The following is an 18,975-nucleotide window of genomic DNA, read 5'->3' as shown; positions in this document are numbered from 1 at the left end:
CTGGGTTTGAACAGAAACTCTACCACTGAATAGTGAGATAAGTGAGTAAATGAATAAATTGGGCCAATTATTTAACCTCTGTGGGAAAAAATTTAATATTTACTGATTATTTAGTGGTTCTTACTTCTTTTTTGTTTTGAAAAGCTTTATAGTGTTTATATTTACATTCAGATGCATCTCTCACTAAGCTTACTTCTAATTTTTGTTGTTGTTCCTGTTGTAATACAGGTATCTCTTTTTCAATTTTAACCCTTTAAACTAGACACTATTAACCTGTTTTTTTTTATAGTTTGTTGTTGTTGTTTTTTAAAGTCTTTATTGAATTTGTTAGAATATTGCTTCTGTTTTACGTTTTGGTTTTTTGGCCGCAAGGCATGTGGGATCTTAGCTCCCCAACCAGGGATCAAACCCGCGCCCACGGCATTGGAAGGTGAAGTCTTAACCACTGGACCACCAGGGAAGTCCCTTATTAATCTGTTTGGATTAGTCCCTTTTTGTTGTTTGGTAGAGTCATATCAAATACAACAATATTCTCACTTCTTTTAATACTCTTGATTATTTCAGTTTGTTTAATTAGCAAAAATGTCTAGAATAATATAATAATGGGACAGCTACCATCTTTTATTTCTGATTTTAAAGGGAATACCTCTAGTGCTCCTTAATTATGTTTAACACTGACTGGTGGTATGAAGCATGAATGAATCATTTAATACAATATTAAAGTTCCCTTTTAGTTTCATTTTTAAATGTTTTTATTAGGAATCATGTTAATTTTTTAAATTCTCTTTTTGTTATATATTAAAATAGATGATCGTAATGATAAATACCAGGCACCGTTCTAAGGGTTCTATATATATTCATTCATTTATTCAATCATCCACACAACTCGAGTTAGGTGTTTTATTAGCCCTATTTTACAGAGGAGGAAAGAAAGACACAGAGAGGTTATGTAATGCCCAAAGTCACACAGCTTGAAAGTGAAAGCGCTCCATCAGTCTTCAAAGTCCATTTCCTTAATCACTACTCTATATTGCTTCCCTATATCTGTATTTTGTCTCTTTTTATTGCCTGGATTACAATCATAGTGGTCCAGTCAACAGCAGAAGCTGATAGATGACTTACATGGCTACGGATATTGAAGTGGTATCAGATTAGACTAAGGTGGTAGTAATGGAGACAGAAATGGAGAGATCTGGTATAAACTTTGAAGACAGAGCTAGTAAGACTAGTTAATGAATTAGAGATTGGATATAGGGTAAGAAGGAAAGAAAGGACTCAATAATGGTGACGAGGTTTTGTGGCTTACCCATAGCAAATACAGAACTTTGTTTCCTGTGTGGTTTATATTAACTTTATTTATGTACCTTGGTTTTCCTTTTTTCATTCATTCTTCCTAACTTATGCTTTCTTATAGCATTTCACTTCATTAAATCCTTTTTGGAACAAGGTAAAACACAAAAAAAAGTAAGTGTACTCACCAGTACTTAAGACATTTTATATTTGATACTGTTCTGTTTGGGTTTTTTCCTATGTCTGTCCTAGATTTTTGAATTAAGATCATAACTGCCTTATAACAGAGGACTGCTGTTTGTACTCCCATCATTTGTTTCTAATGACAGGCACAGTTTATGATCAGTGTGGAAACTGGAAAGGAATAGAAACGTATAGGGCAGAAATAAGCATTATCCTCACTCCCATAATACAGAAGTAAGCAATGGGAGGGCTTTTTTCCATACAGACGCAATATTTAAAGTTTTGAAATCATACTGTCTATACAGTTTTATGTCCTTTCCTATTGCTATTGAAAACTCCTATTAAACATGTCTAATGACTACATAATGCTTTTATATGACTACACAACAGTGTACTGGTCCTTCTCCCATTATTAGATATTTATTTACATTATTTCTAATTATTCTAGTATTTTAAATATGTCAGTTATTTTCAAACTTTTTTAGACATGGAAACTGTCAAGAGAAAGCTCTGAGCAAGACTAACATGAAACAGAGCTGACCTTGTTGAGTGTAGGGGAGGGACCCAACCCTACCACAACTGCCCCCCGACAGCATTCCACGGAACACATTCTGAAACCCACTACTATATGCAGTACTGGGATAAACATCTATGTACATAAAGTTTTTTCCAAACTTTCTTAGTCTAGAATCCTAGAAGTGATATTACTAAGTTTAGAGGAAATGAACATTTTTAAGGCTCCTGATATTTAGTAATATAGCCTCAATAACTGACAGAGCTATTGGCTCAATTCCTAGAATACCTACCTCTTCATAGCCCTTCACAAAGTTTGACTATTATAATTTAATAGGGTATAATTCAAGATAGGCATAAAAAGACATAAAAATGAGAGAGATTCAAAAAGCCAGGAACTTACCATCTCTCCCATGTCATCTTCAGAAGCAATTAAACACTAATGCTTTTCAGAGACATCAACCTTCACATATCATAAAAGAAACATTTTTCAAAAAATAAAAATCAAAATAAGTATTATTTCTAAGCTATCTGGGAGAAAGAATATTCTTATATGTTTTATATGAAAACTTCAAAGTGGCTTCATTAGCACAGAGAAACAGGGTAGCAATTCCATATCCTTGTTTTTAGGAAACATTATTCTGTAAGCAATAGCCCATGTCCTTAAGCATCCATGAGGCATGATACAGATAATAACCTATGAAGGTACCCTAAGTTAGTTAACCTATGACCCCAACTGTGACTATTTAAGTGAGCAGTCACAAGTGTTTTGGGAAGAGTTGCATCAGAATAACCTATTAAGCCTTTGGTTACAACACAAGATTGCAGGAGTTGAGGCAGGTTCACCCTAGTCCTACTTAATTGATCTCTGGATTACAGAACCTACAAATACATGTTTTTTAATTGTACCAAAGATGATTCTCACGTTCAGACGAAGAATCACTAGGTTATTAAAAATATTTTCCCATTAATTTCAATAATACTTGCTGAAATATCTGGCCACTCAAGTATGTAAATTTGGCTGCTTTCCTACCAAGTAGAATGTCTCTAAAACGTCACAGTGCTTTGCAAGTTTCTGAGCAGCAAAAAAAATCAGATTCTATTCAGGAATCCCCATGAGTCAAACTCACTTGCTGTGGTAGTTTATTTTCCCTCATCTAGGGAATGAGTACCATTACCTGCAATATGACTGGTGTTATCAATAGTTTAATCTTGCAGCAGTGAGGAAAAGGGACTGAAGATCCTAGAGGCAAAGAGATAAGCTAAGTGACCACAGCAAAAGTTCAAGTGGGAAAGCAAATGCCTGAGTTTGATCTTAAATGCTGAATTTAGAATATTGTGGGGGCTTAAATACGGACATGTTTCATGAGTGGTTAGAAAGCTGAAACTGAAGTTCAAATGAAATGAGGTAATACCTCCAGTTGCTCTGAGTGAATAGGAGTCATGAGTACAGGAAGATGTAAGAAACTCCACCCAGGCCAAATATGAAATGTTAAGGTACACAAGGACATACCCTTAGGGAATGCTTACTGATGGAGAAATGTAAGGAAATATGAAGTAGTAAAAGAGGCTCTAGTGGAAATGTAAGCACCACCAGAGCAGGGATTTGTCTGCATTATGTTCTGCTGTATCCCTAACACCTGCAAAGTACCTGACTCATAAGATGTGCTCAATAAATATCTGTTGAAAAAAGTCAAAGAGATAGGCAGCAACCCAACAGTATACAGAAATGGCAAGGGAAGAGTTTCAAGGAAGAAGAATTCAACATTGTCCAATAATGCAGAGGTAGGTACAAAATGAGAACTGAGAAAGGGTCTTTGGATATTTGGATTTTGTCACTGGGGATCTCTATGAAATGGTAAGAGCAGAAGCTGACAACAAAGATTCAGAGAGAAACTGTGTCGTGACGAAAGAGAGGTGGCAAATATAAATACTGCTTTCGAGACATTAGCTGATAAAGAAAAAGAGGAAATTGGACAGTAGGTTGGAGGGGAAACTGACTTAAAGGAAGATTTCAGTATGTTTGCAAGCTTAGAGCCAAGAGCAAGTAGAAAGAAAAAGGCTAAAACAAAAGGAAACAAAAAATACAAAAGGTTGATGGTGATGAATCCAAGTATGAGAGAAAAAAGGAAAGGAAATCAAAGGCACCTACAGAATGGTTAAGCCTTAATAAGTAGACAGGACAATTCTGACATATCCCAAATTGTAAAAATATAACTAGCATTCTGATATATAAAACAATCTCTTATAATTTTGCTTAGCATTACCTCAAACTGATTTCCTGAAGGAACTAAATTAAGTTTCTGAATCAACAAGCAAAGAATTACTAGGCCCTAAGTCCAACCAACCACAAAAACAAAATTCTTTCAAAGGCCAGAAACATTTGAAACTCAGCGTTGAAACAAGGCCCAACACTGCAATGTAAATAAAATGAATCAGGCCACTTTGTCTATTTTCCACAATAACATTCATATTCAAGACAATAATCAACAGATTTCCTTTGCCTATGATCCCTAATTCTACTACTGTTTGATCTAGAAGGCTGCCAATATCCCACTTATCAAATATAATAAAGTAGAAAAGTTTGTTCTCACTCAGAACTTAAAAAACAGACTGACGTTGCCACTCATCTACTATCAAACCACAAAGTCTGAAAATCGAAGGCCTCCATTCAAGGCCAATATAATTTACCTGAATCTAGGAAGGCTACTGCAAAGCCACATTCACAAAATTTCCAAGCTATCTGCTTCATCCATCACCTCTGCCCTAGTCTTGAAAATGCTGGTTGTGATATATGTTGGAAAGAAAAACAGAAGGAGAAATGGAAAGGAAATAAGGAATCTCCCACTCTTGTTTTATCTCCAATCTAAATTTTCAGAGTTAATCCATTAACAATGGTGATAAGTATTGCATTATCAATTAGTGCATACTTTAAAACTGAAGCTGTTACTGGCACAAATCACCAACAGACTTGCTATGACCTGCATGTTATTTAATTAGCATTTTCTGTTTACTATGTTTACAAGAGGAAAGGCACACCATGAAAAGCCTTAATGCTTTACTTCCAAAAAGAACCAGCACATAATCTTATAAAAAAACAGAAAGCTGTCATTCAGTCTCCTGATACACTTTAATTACAGCTATGATAAGATTTCAAATGGACTTCTGAGCCCCACACCCACGCATGTTTTTCCTTCTCTGCATAGCTGCACTTTGGGTTTACTCACCTATCAGCTCCAAGTCAAAGGTCCAACCTTCATTAACCCTCTATTCTAGAGAAGTTGATTTTCCCATCTTCCCAAATCTAATCTTGTACACTGTGCCTTTGTTCCGGCCATTCACTCTTCCTAGATAGGAGGTGGCCTCCACTCACCTCACCCATCAAAATGTTACCCTCTACAAGGCTCATTCAAATTCCACCTCCTCCACAAAGTACAGGTATCCCCTCTTATCCCTGGTTTTTGCTTTCTGCAGTTTCAGTTACCCTTGGTATAAAAATATTAAATCAAAAGTTCCAGAAACAAATAATTCATAAGTTTTAAATTGTGTGCCTTTCTGAGTAACATAACAGAATCTCAAGCTATCCTGCTCCTTCCTGCCCAACAAGTAAAGCATCCCTTTGTATAGTGTATCCTGCCCAGTAGTCACTTAGTAGTCATCTGTCAAGATACCACAGTGTTTGTGTTCAAGTAATTCTTATTTTACTTAATAACAGCCCCAAAGTGCAAGAGTGATGCTGGCAATTTGAAAATGCTAAAAAGAAGCTATAAAGTGCTTCCTTTAAGTGAAAAGTTGGAAAGTTCTCAACTTGATAAGGAAAGGAAAAAAATGGTATGCAGAGGTTGCTAGGATCTACAGTAAGAACAAATCTCCTATCTGTGAAATCATGAAGAAGCAAAAATAAATTAATGCTAGTTTTGCGTTCGCACCTCAAACTGCAAAAGTTATGACCACAGTGCACGATCTTAAATGCTTAATTAAGATCGAAAAGGCATTATACCTGTCCAATAATATATTTTGAGAGAGAGGGAAAGACCGCATACACATTCAGGCATACCTTGTTTTATTGCTCTTTACTGCGTTTTTCACAAATTGAAGGTTTGTGGCAACCCTGCTTGGAGCAAGTCTATTGGCACAATTTTTCCAATGCATTTGCTCATTTCATGTCTCTGTGTCATATTCTGGTAAATCTCACAATATTTCAAACCCTCCACTAGCAAAATGATTACAACTCGCTGAAGGCTCAGATGATGGTTAACATTTTTTAGCAATAACATATTTTTAAATTAAGGTATGTACATTGTTTTCTTTTAGATATAATGCTATATTGCACACTTAATAGAGTATAGAATAGTGTAAACATAACTTTTATATGCACTGGGAAGCCAAAAAATTCATGTGACTTGCTTTATTTCAGCATTTGCTTCATTGTGGTGGTCTAGAACCCAACCAGCAATACCTCCAAGGTATGCCAGCAACTTTTACTACAGTACATCATTATAATTGTTCTATTATAAGTTACTATTGTTAATCTCTTACTGTGCCTAATTTATAAATTAAACTTTATCACAGGTATATATGTATAGGAAAAACATAGTGTATATGTAAAGGTTGGTACCATCCACACTTTCAGGCATCTACTGGGGTATTGAAACATATCCCCCTGGATAAGGGGGGATTACTGTATTTCTTCTCTGGATCTGATCTCATCAGCCTCATCTTTCCACTTCCCCCTAGTAAGAAAAAACAGCCATGCACTAATCACATGACATTTCACCACACTATCATGTACTTGCACACATTCAGGTCTGCACTATAGCAACTTTTTTTCTCCTCACAACACCCTTCATACTTCTATTCTCTCTTCCCCGGTACCTTGCCAGCATTGCAAACTGCATTCATCAGCTCAGACAAAAGACCACAGACTGGGTGGCTTAAAGATTAAAAATTTATTTTCTCACAGTTTTGGAGGCTAGAAGTCCATGGCCAAGTGCCAGCAAATTTGGTTTCTGTTGCAGACTTTCTTCCTGGCTTATAAACAGCCAGCTTCTTGCTGTTATGTGCAGACCTAGCTCTCTAGTATCTCTCTTCTTATAAGGAGGCTAATCCTATTTGGATCAGGACCCACCCTTATGACCTAACTTAACCTTGATTATTTCCAAAGAGGCTCATCTCCAAATACAGTCACACTGAAGGTTAGGACTTCAACATATGAATTTGGGGGGCACACAAACATTCATAACAAACAAACGTAAGTCATTCTCACATATGATAGTTCAACCTAAATATTACCTACTCTATGAACCACCCAAAATAATTAAACACATCTTTTCCTTGTCCACCACACACTGTGGCCTAGATGTGTGGTTGCTGTTGTTTCTGATTACCCATGTATGCTTGAAAAGAAAATGCTGGATGAAGGTTCTATATATGTTAAATAGATAAAACTTGTGCATTTGTACTGCTAAAATCTATACTCTTACTAATTGCCATCTTAACAATTCCTGAATTGTTTCTGAACAATCTTCCATTATCACTGTAGGTCTGTCCATTTCTCCTTATAATTCTGTCAATTTTTGCTTTGATTACATTGTGTTAAAATGCACACAGGTTAAGGACTATCAAATTTCCCTGGAGAATAAGTTGTTTCTTTTACCATTAGCTAATGACACTCATTTTATCTTTACATTAATTTTATAATACTAATCAGTTATCTTTCAGTTAGTATTTTCCTGCTATAGTCTCCTTTATTCCTTTTTCTTTCAACCTTTCTATGTCATTACATTTTAGATGTATCATTCATAAGCAGAATATGCCTGAATTTTTTAATCCAATCTGAGAAGTTTTGTCTTTTAAGTGGCAAGTTTAGCCATTTACATCTATTGTGAATAATGATATACAGCTGACCTTTGAACAACATGACTTTGAACTGCAGAGGTCCACTTATATGCAGATTTTTTTTTTAGTAGTAAATACTACAGTACTACATGATCCACAGTTGGTTGAATCTGAGGATGTGGAGTCTCAGATGTGGAGGAACCGTGTAAATGGAGGGCTGACTGTAAATTATACTCGGATTTTTGTCTGCTCAGAGAGTCGGTGCCCCTAATTCCTGCAATGTTCAAGGGTCAACTGTATTTGTATTCATGCTTACCATCTTATTTTGTGATCTCTATTTACCAAGATTTTCATCTACTTCTTTTTTCCCCTTTCCTGTCTTTTTTTGGAATGACTGCACTTTCTTCAATGGCATATCAAGAGCATTTCAGTGGTAGTATTACAGACCAAAAGGGGGTACATTTTCTTTAGAGAATTTAAAAACAAAAATAAAATCAACTAAAGATGAGACTACTTTTTATTATCACCAGGTGCTGGCAATTCTAAAACTGTCAGTTTAGAAATTTGTTTTTTTGTTTTTTGCTATGATTAGCGCTGAGTTTTGATAACACATATGTAAGCTTCAAATTAGCATATTTTTATTACTTATCTTTTAATAAACATTGCATTCTACACGAAGTTAGTTTGGCACACTCCCAGTTATACTATCTGCACCACATACATGCACAAATGTACTCAGCTACACACATGTTCAGATAATATTTTTAATGGTTCAGAATCATTCAAGCTTACTTCAAGGGTGGTTTCATATCTCCAATCCCTGGTGTACTTCATGTTCTTGCATTTAAACAGTAGGTTCAAAATAAATAATGATTATAAAGTCAAAGAAACAAAAAGAGTCTTCCATTCTGCTATACTTTCAATGCCAGGAGGAAAAGACAAAATATGGTAGACTAGGTTGGCAGAAGAATTCAAAATGGGAATGTTTAAACACCTCAATTGCTTTCATCAAAAACATTCTAAAGCGGGCTTCCCTGGTGGCGCAGTGGTTAAGAATCCGCCTGCCAATGCAGGAGACACGGGTTCGATCCCTGGTCCGGGAAGATCCCACATGCCGCGGAGCAACTAAGCCCGTGTGCCACAACTACTGAGCCTGTGCCCTAGAGCCTTCGAACCACAGCTACTGAAGCCTGTGTGCCTAGAGCCCGTGCTCTGCAACAACAGAAGCCACCGCAATGAGAACCCACGCACAGCAACGAAGACCCAACGCAGCCATAAATAAATAAATTAAAAAAAAAGAAAGTTACTATTTAAAAAAAAGTTACTATTTAAAAAAAAAAACATTCTAAAGCAATGGATCATTTAATGACAACATATGCCATTATTTAGCCATTTTCTCCAATTTTTACAGAAGAAACTTTAGAAGTTTTTACCAAATATATTAGAAAATGATGGATTTTCTGGAAGAAGAGATTTTAGTGAAAGTGTTTTAAGGACAGAGATATTAAAAAGCCACTAGGACTGACATCAAAAGAAAAATGATATGGTCAACACTGCAGTTTCAGGAATTTATTGTAAAACAAAATTTTTAATGAAACTGCCTGATTTATCCTTATGTTCCTCTTTTCCTAATTTTACATACACACACATACACATGTGTGCATGAAAAGCTTTCTTTAATAAACTATGAATAGACATAGAATGACCAATTTAGTATACTGTGTAGTAAACACAAATAAGCAAAGAATGCCCATTTTGATGAAGTCACTGACAGATCTGCAAAGGTTGTCAGTTTCTCTTCTGACCATTATTATTTGCTTCAACTCATAATTATTACTGAAAATAATCTGTCACATAGAGAAAGGTGGTATTAAAAAATGATCCATTCTAGGTATCAAAAATACAAAGTACATCAATGGTTTTCTTTATATGTTTTTCCTTTTACTATTTTGGAGGTTACACAATTTCTATTTTGGGGGCATTTACTCTTAAAATTGTAACTTGTAACTTGACCTAAGCTAATCTAAAATTAACTAATAACATCTCTAGCCTCCGCCCAAATAATATGATTTCAAAATGACTGAACTGATTCCACTCTCCTATCTTCCACATTATTGTTCAAAATAATATTAGATCCACTTTATTTTTAAATCTTCCCAGATTTATTCATCATCAACATTACACTCAATGCTACATAAACTTAACAAAATGTTTATTAACTTTTTAACACATTGCTTCCTACTGTCCATTTATTATTTTTGAGTTCTACTTCTTTGTTCCTGAAATACATTCTTTAGAGTTCTTTCAACAAGGGGCTGTGAGTAGTAAACTCAGATTTTTTTTTTAATTTGATATCATTCATGAATAACTGTCTAGCAGGGAACTGATCTCTACACTACTCTAAAAGACACTACTCCACTGAATTCTTAAATTACTACTGAAATACTTACTTCCTCCTCTTCTGAATCATCATCATCATCATCATCATCATCTTCTTCCACATCTTCACCAAGAGGTGGAGGTAAAGGACCAAGGATATCTTCCTCCATATGATTAACTGGTTCTTCTGCCATTTTAAGGGGTAAAGGGGGGCCAATTAACTCATCATCAGAAGATTCAGAACTTGCTTCACTTTCACTGCTGCTTGTATCCCTGAAAATATAGAAACAGAAACTCATTGCCTTTGCTGAAACAAAGAAAGTACTCTGGAGATAATACTGATTTCTCAGGAAACCCTGACTCTCCTTTTAACAACTGAGTTTTTTTAATGTTTTTAAATTTGTAATTCAAACATTGAATGTGTGACTCAAATATTATTTCACCTAAAGAAAGTAAAAAACTTCTTTTATCTATCTTACCTAAATACAAAGTCAGAGACAAAAGCTCAGAGCAATTACATGTTAGAGGCCCATTAGATAATCCTCATTCATAAAGAGCCAGCAGAACAACTGGAATGTGGAAGAAAAACTACTAGATACTACACCATAAGAAAGAAAACTACTGAGATAACCAATGTTTCTATTCACTATATGTGAATACGATCACTGTTTGCCACAGGAGTAAATAAAGTCAGTCATGTAAGAAAGTTAATATTACTGTCAAAATGTTTCAATATATTTTCTGAAATACAAATTATTTCTCAGTGCTAATCCGAGTTTGCTGAGTTGCTAAAATGTTAAACGTATTGATAGCTTTGCTGGATTGTAAAGATACCTTACCCTAGGGAGTATCATATTGATTCTCAACTGTTTTTCTACCCAACACACCTGAGGACTATTACACACTCTCATTAAAGTCTATATCAAACACCTTTATACATTCGGAAGCCACCACCATCCACCATCCCTCTACCTCCCACCCCATCCCAAAAGGTTGAGAACTGCATTTCTAATTATATCAATTAATCTATCAAATATTTTCAAATAATGAAGTATCTCTAGAATATAAGCTCAATGAAAGCAGAAATTTGTTGTGTTCATTGCTGTGGCTCTAGCACCTACATGATGCCTGACATGGGCAGTCAATATCTACTGAAGAAAAAAATGGGATTTTTCTTTTTATTTTCATCTAGGTTCAATATTAAAAGGAATACATACTCACATACATGTTATCCTTATACAAAGACAGGAGCTAGCAAACCTCCATAAAGAGAATTTCTCTTTTTTTCAACAGTTAAGCTCAAGGTGCTCCAGCCCCACAAGCCTTCTTCATAACTGAACACTTGAAGCTTGGTTCAGCCTGAGGGTCTTTGCACTTGCAGTTCCCTCTGCTAAAACACTTGTCACATGGCCTCTTTCTCATCATTCAGTTCTCCTCAAATGTCACCTCCTCAAAGAGGCCTTCAGACACACACCCCTTTCTAAACTTTCAAACACATCCCCATCAGTCACCATTACCTTAATTACCTTACTTTGATGATCTTTATTATGTACATTGCTAAATTATATTGTTTAATTATTTAGTTGTTTGTAATCTGTTATCCATCCCCGCAAATGTCCCCACAGCAATATGAGCTGAGATCTCATCTGACTTGCTAAATGCTGTATCCCCAATTTCTAAAGCAGTGCCTAACCCCCAGAAGATGTTCAATAAATACTTGAATGACTGAATAAATCTGTATTAAACTATTCATGCTCCCAAATTTTCTCTCTTGTGATCAGATCACAAATTTCTGACTGTACTGGTTACAAGTCACAGACTTCCTTAATGCAAAACTAAGGCCACAGAGAGCTCTAAATTGAAATGTTAACCCTTAGCACCCATGCTTTAACCCAGTTAACTAGTTCAAAAATAATCATTGAACTGAGAACTAAACAGATCCATATAGATTTCATGGCTGATTATGCAGGCCTAATACCCACATGAAACCTGATAGAATGTATCAGCTTCTAATTCTGCTTCTGGCTTTTTGCTGCTAATGTGCACAAGCCAAAAAAAATGAACCATTTTTAACATATTTTCAAAATCCTGAAAAACAAAGTCCATGAAATTATGTCCAAAAATGTCCTTGACTGAAAACAGTACATTCCACGTTTAAAATACGCCTTGATTCAATGTGGTACCCAAATATGAACCAGAGCCTGAGAAACAATATGTACTCGATGAGAAAACAGTTGAGTCAATCCTAACGTTTTCCTCGGCTGACTTTTTTTTCCACCTGACTTTTTAAGTGAGATTTTAGCTAGGCATTAAATAAGATGTATGGTTGTACAATTTCATTAAATCCATAGGCAAAATTCATTGTTTCTGGTACTACTTTCTTAAAAGGAAGTGCGAATGTCTAAATGATTCCTACCTTACAAATCTGGAGTATATCAGTATTTCTCTACTATCCTACAGCTATTTTTCATAGGATAAATGACGTATTTCTTCTTGATTTCTGAATGATAACTTACACCCATATAATATTTCTTTAAGCAAATAAAAAGGGTAGTTTTAGATTACTGTCTTTCTCTAAGCCAAATTTTAACAACATTGTAGACGTTTTTTAAATTATCTGTATGCACTGTGAAACAGACTCTCAACATGCTACAAAGGAGAAAATCTAACATGAAACATACTTAAAATATATAGGACCAAATGAAATACAGCCAAGAGAGCAAAAGACCAATCCCAGAACTGAATTCAAATTATCATAATAAGTAACTTATATATAATAAGTGTGCATTTTAAAAAAACAGTGAAGAAAATTATCACCATATAATGAATGCTGAACATTCATAAAATAAAACAGAAAACTACTCTGCAATCACACCTTACGTTACACATTAGAATCACCAAGATGGGACTTCCCTGGTGGCATAGTGGTTAAGAATCTGCCTGCCAATGTAGGGGACACAGGTTTGAGCCCTGGTCCGGGAAGATCCCACATGCCGCAGAGCAACTAAGCCTGTGCACCACAACTACTGAGCCTGTGCTCTAGAGCCTGCAAGCCGCAACTACTGAAGCCCACGTGCCACAACTACTGCAGCCCACCCGCCTAGAGCCCGTGCTCCACAACAAGAGAAGCCACCGCAATGAGAAGCCCATGCACCGCAATGAAGAGTAGCCCCCGCTTGCCGCAGCTAGAGAAAGCCCGTGCGCAGCAAGACCCAATGCAGCCAAAAATAAATAAAATACATAAATTTATTTAAAAAAAAAAAGAATCACCCAGATGGGTCAAAAATAAAACAAAAACAAAAAAAGTTGGATCCCTACCTCACATCATATACATAATGAACTCAAAATGGATCAATAAGGGCTTCCCTGGTGGCGCAGTGGTTGAGAGTCTGCCTGCCGATGTGGGGGACACTGGTTCGTGCCCCGGTCTGGGAGGATCCCATGTGCCGCAGAGTAGCTGGGCCCGTAAGCCATGGCCACTGAGCCTGCGCGTCCGGAGCCTGTGCTCTGCAATGGGAGAGACCGCAGCAGTGTGAGGCCCGCGTACCGCAAAAAAAAAAAAAATGGATCAATAAGCAAAATGTAAGAGCCAAAGCTTTGTTTTTTTAGAAGAAAACAGGAGAAATCTTCATGACCTATAATTTGGCAATGGTTTCTTAGATATGACATGAAAAACATGATCAACAAAAAGAAAAAATAGGTAAGTTGGACTTCACCAAAATTAAAAGCTTTCATGCATCAAAGGATATTAAGAAAGTAAAAAAACAATCTAAAGAATGAATAAAATATTTGCAAATCACATATCTGATGAGTTAATAACCAGAATGTATAAAGAATTCCTACAACTTAACAACAGAAATACAAACAACACAATTTTAAAATGGGCAAAGGACTTGAATATGCATTTCTCAAAAGAAGATATACAAATGATCAATAAGCATATCAAAAAATGCTCAACATCATTAGACATTAGGGAAATGAAAATAAAAACTACAAGGAGGGACTTCCTTGGTGGTCCAGCGGTTAAGAATCTGTCTTCCAATGCAGGGGGCGTGGGTTCAGTCCCTGGTCGGGGAACTAGGATCCCACATGCAGCAGGACAACTAAGCCCACGCACCACACCTAGAGAGCCCACGTGCCCCAACTACAGAGCCCATGTGCTCTGGAGCCCACATGCCACAACTAGAGAGAAGCCCGCATGCTGCAACGAAAGGTCCTGCAAGCAGCAACCAAGACCTGACACAGCCAAAAATAAATAAATATATTTAAAAAAAAAAAAACTACAAGGAGATACCACTTCCCACCTACCGAGATGACTATAATAAAAACAAAACAAAACATGGAAAGTAACAAGTGATGGCAAGAACGTGGAGAAATTGGAACCCTCACACATTGCTGGTGGGAATGTAAAATGGCGCAGCCATGGTGGAAAACATTTTGGCAGTTTTTCAAAAAGTTAAACATAAAATTACCATATGACCCAGAAATTTCACTCGTAGGCATATACCCAAAAGAATTAAAATCAAAGACTCAAACAGATACCTGTATGCCAGTGTTCACTGCACTCACAATACCCAAAAGATGGAAACCCAAGTGTTCATCAGTGAAAGATGGGGAATTACTGCTTAATGGCTAAAGTTTCTGTTTGGAGTGATAAAATTTTTGGAAATAGTGATGATGGCTGTACAACATTATAAACATTACTAATGCCTCTAAATTGTATAATTTAAATCGTTTAAAATGGAAATTCTTATGTTAAAAAAATTTTTACCCCAATTCAAAAAATCAAGACACCATAGTAAAAGAAAACATTTAGAAATACAGAGGTAAATTGAAGGAAAAAAATGCTAAAAGAAATTTAATCATTTCCTCTGGGAAGCCAGAATCATGAGCAGGGAGAAATGAGACTTTATAATGTTTGACTTTGTAATGTGTATACCCTACTTCGATAAAAATTTAAAAGATCAGTGGTTGCTAAGGGTTTGTGGGGAGGGAGGGATGAAGAGATGGAACACAGAGCATGGTGAAGGCAGTGAAACTACTCTGATTGATACCATAGTGGTGGATAAATGTCATTACAAATTTGTATAAATTGACAGAAGGTACAACATCAAAGAGTGAACGCTCATGTAAACTCTGGATTCTGAGTGATGAAGATGTGTCAGTGTAGGTTCACCAACTGTAACAAATATACCACTCTGGTGGGGGCTGTTGATAATGGAGGAGGCTATGCATGTACTGGGCCAGGTGATATATGGAAAACTCTCTGTACCTTCGGCTCAATTTTGTTGTGAACCTAAAACTGCTCTAAAAAACACTCTACTAAATTTTTTAAATTAAAAATAAAGGGGCTGGGGAAACTGATTATTCATATGGAGCAAAAAATAAAAATGAATAACATCTTTACATTATCCACAAAAAAATTAATCCTATGTTGATTTAAGACCTAAATATGGAAAACAAAACTTAAAAACTTTAGATAAAAATATAGAAAGTTATCTTTATGACCTCAGAGTAAGGACTCATTTCTTAAACAAAAGGCACACATCACAAAAGAAAAGGTTAAAATGAGAATATATTAACATTTGAAACTTATGTTTTAAAAAAATACCACTGAAAAACAAAAAAATAGTAATAGTAAACCACCAATTAAGGGGAGAACACAAGGAACCTGAGAGAAAATCTTGCGGAAGACATAGTTGTTACTATATCTTCAGAAGAAAAAATATATGACAAATAAACTTTTGAAATGATGATGTACAACCACACTGGTAATCATCAAAATGCAAATGAACACTATAAGGATACCACCTCACAACAATCAGATTGGCAAAAATAAAAATGTCTAACAGTAACAAGTGTTGATGAGGATGTGGAGCAACGGAAACTCTTACACTCTGCTGGTGGGAAAGTAAGTGGGTACAAACTCTTTAGAAAACAACTGACCCAAATCTAAAGATAAACGTGTACTGGGCTTCCCTGGTGGCGCAGTGGTTGAGAGTCCGCCTGCCAATGCAGGGGACATGGGTTCGTGCCCTAGTCTGGGAGGATCCCACATGCCGCGGAGCGGCTGGGCCCGTGAGCCATGGCCACTGAGCCTGCACGTCCGGAGCCTGTGCTCCACAAAGGGAGAGGCCACAACAGTGAGAGGTCCGCGTACCAAAAAAAACAAACAAAAAAAAAAAAACAGAAAAAATAAATAAATAAATAAAGATAAACGTGTACTTACTCAAAGACCTAGCAAGTCTACTACTAGGTATATACTCTAAAGAAACTTTTGTACAGTAAAACAGAGGATAGCTATAAGGAGATCTCTAAAAGCATATTTTATAATAGTATAGAAAAACAGCAACCTAAATTGACTAGACAATGGATAAACTGTAGTATATTTCTAAGTGGAAAACTAAAATGCACTGAAAATGAAATGAACTATAGATTCACTTGTCAACATGAATGTGAAAAACCTCTTGTTGAATAAAAAAAGCAAATTGAAAAAATACATTCATTACAGCATTAATGACATCTATATAAAATAAGAAATCATACAAAACAACATGTATTTAGGAATACACTCATATATAGTAAAATTATTAAAAAGAGGATGTAAAGATAAATACAGGGAAGGTTTCCCTTGTGGAGCAAAGGAGTAGGATTTCAAAGCACTGATAAAGCTCTACAACTGTCTCACATGCTGGGTGTTTGTTTCATTGTTCTCTTTACTTTAAATGAAGGATATCTAAAGTTTTATATGTATGACAAACTTCATAACAAAAATGTTTTGTCGAGCTTCCCTGGTGGCGCAGTGGTTGAGAGTCCGCCTGCCGATGCAGGGGACATGGGTTCGTGTCCCGGTCCGGGAAGATCCCACATGCTGCGGAGCAGCTGGGCCCGTGAGCCATGGCCGCTGAGCCTGCGCGTCTGGAGCCTGTGCTCCACAACGGGAGAGGCCACAACAGTGAGAGGCCCGCCTACCGCAAAAAAAAAAAAATTTTTGTCTAATTAAGGGGAAAAATATCCCTAACCTTACAGTGTCCACAATCATATAAAAGAACACACTACAGAAACAGTACATGATAGTTTACAGCATAACATGCTAAGTGGCACACTAGACACTGGGGAGAAAGATTTTTAAATATGCAAAACAATATTATTTAAGTCTTAGGGAAACAGAGATACACAATAAACTTACAAAGAGATACATGGAAAAAATTCAAATTTAGAAGGTTGGTTACTTCCGACAAGAAGGGAAGGGGATGCGATTGAAGATAGTTCTCAGAAGTGTTCACTCCTAACAGCAAAAGTTTACTTCTTGTCTAGTAGGTATTGTACTTTATCACCGTTTTGAAAGTCTTAAATACTTCATAATAATTTCTCATTTAAACTCTTAAGGTAATTTTTATTAAATCTAGAAAAAAGAAAATAGCATAACAATCTCTTATGTGAGGAAAACTGATTGCCTAAGAGATATCTTAAATACATTAAAACAATACTATCAAACAGATGGGAAAATGAGAATAAGAAAAAATATCAAATCTAAAAAGTTTATTAACATACATATAAAATATGAGGTCAAAATTCAAATAAATGGAGAAGTAATCAGATTTATTCAAAAGGAGATATATCAAAATCACAAGAAAAAATGCATAGCTTCAAAGCAATTAGAATATGCAAAAATTAAACTTTAAGATGCTTCACTGAGGAAAATTTAACATTTTTCTCTGCCTGTATAATTTACTGTTACTTCTTTCCTAATATATGAGAGGGAATTATTTTTAAGCTACCTTAAGCATTTTGAAAGCCACTGGCAAAAGAGACTTTAAAAGTCCTTAACAACTGTGAATTTTCCTATTTTTTATTAAAAATGTGTTTTACAAAACTTCAAAAGAGAATTACCTTTAATTATGGTTTCTTTGCCCAAGGGAAAAGGACACCATGTCCCTTCTCAGGACCAATAAAGACTGCTTCATACAGTGCCAATGCATAGTACTTGTGGTGATCAGCAAAAGAAGTTACCACTTCCTTTATATCTCTGGGAAAACTAAAATCTGACAGTATTTATTTGCTGATCTCTAGTTAGAACTGAAGGTCTTTAAAAAGAAAAAATGAGCTCCTTAGAACAAAATCACTATCTTTATCCTCTTTTTTTCTTTCTAACAGATAACTACCCAGTTTCACTAGCTATTGTAAAATTAAACACCTAAATGAGAGTGAAAGAAGTTATCTAATCATAGCTATAAAGAATTCCTAGCCTGTTACGTCCTTATGAATAGGGACCTGTCTTTTTTCTTTTTTAAAAACATTACTTATTTATTTTTATTTTTGGCTGTGTTGCGTCTTCATTGCTGCATGCGGGCTTTCTCTAGTTGTGGCGAGCAGGGGCTACTCTTTGTTGTGGTATGCAGGCTTCTCACTGAAGTGGTTTCTCTTGTTGCGGAGCATGGGCTCTAGGTGCACGGGCTTCAGTAGTTGCAGCACGCGGGCTAAGCAGTTGCAGTGCACGGACTCTAGGGCACACATGCTTCAGAAGCTGTGGCTCATGGGCTCTAGAGCACAGGCTCAGTAGTTGTGGCGCACAAACTTAGTTGCTCCATGGCACGTGGGATCTTCCCGGACCAGGGATCGAACCCGTGTCCCCTGCATTTGCAGGCGGATTCTTAACCACTGTGCCACCAGGGAAGTCCTAGGAACCTGTCTTAACTGTTTTTACTTCTTAGAATATAGAACTCTGCCTCGCCCATAGGTGAACTTAAAATATTTTCTTAAAAACAATGC

General features: G+C 36.1%; 1 protein-coding gene across 2 annotated transcripts in view; it reads right to left on the bottom strand.

Moving 5' to 3' along the window:
* Positions 1 to 18,975, bottom strand: part of WDR70 (WD repeat domain 70) — a 308,244-nt gene that overhangs the window by 276,859 nt on the left and 12,410 nt on the right. For both annotated transcript variants that reach the window (XM_079916599.1, XM_079916598.1), the window contains exon 5: positions 10,275 to 10,476. In XM_079916599.1, coding sequence (XP_079772725.1) covers positions 10,275 to 10,476 — 202 coding nt within the window. The remainder of the gene's footprint in view (positions 1 to 10,274; positions 10,477 to 18,975) is intronic.

Source organism: Stenella coeruleoalba, assembly GCF_951394435.1.
Source record: "Stenella coeruleoalba genome assembly, chromosome: 3".
Lineage (NCBI taxonomy): Eukaryota > Metazoa > Chordata > Mammalia > Artiodactyla > Delphinidae > Stenella > Stenella coeruleoalba.
The sequence above is the reverse complement of the archived record's forward strand: the minus strand, read 5'-3'. Positions and strand labels throughout refer to the sequence as shown.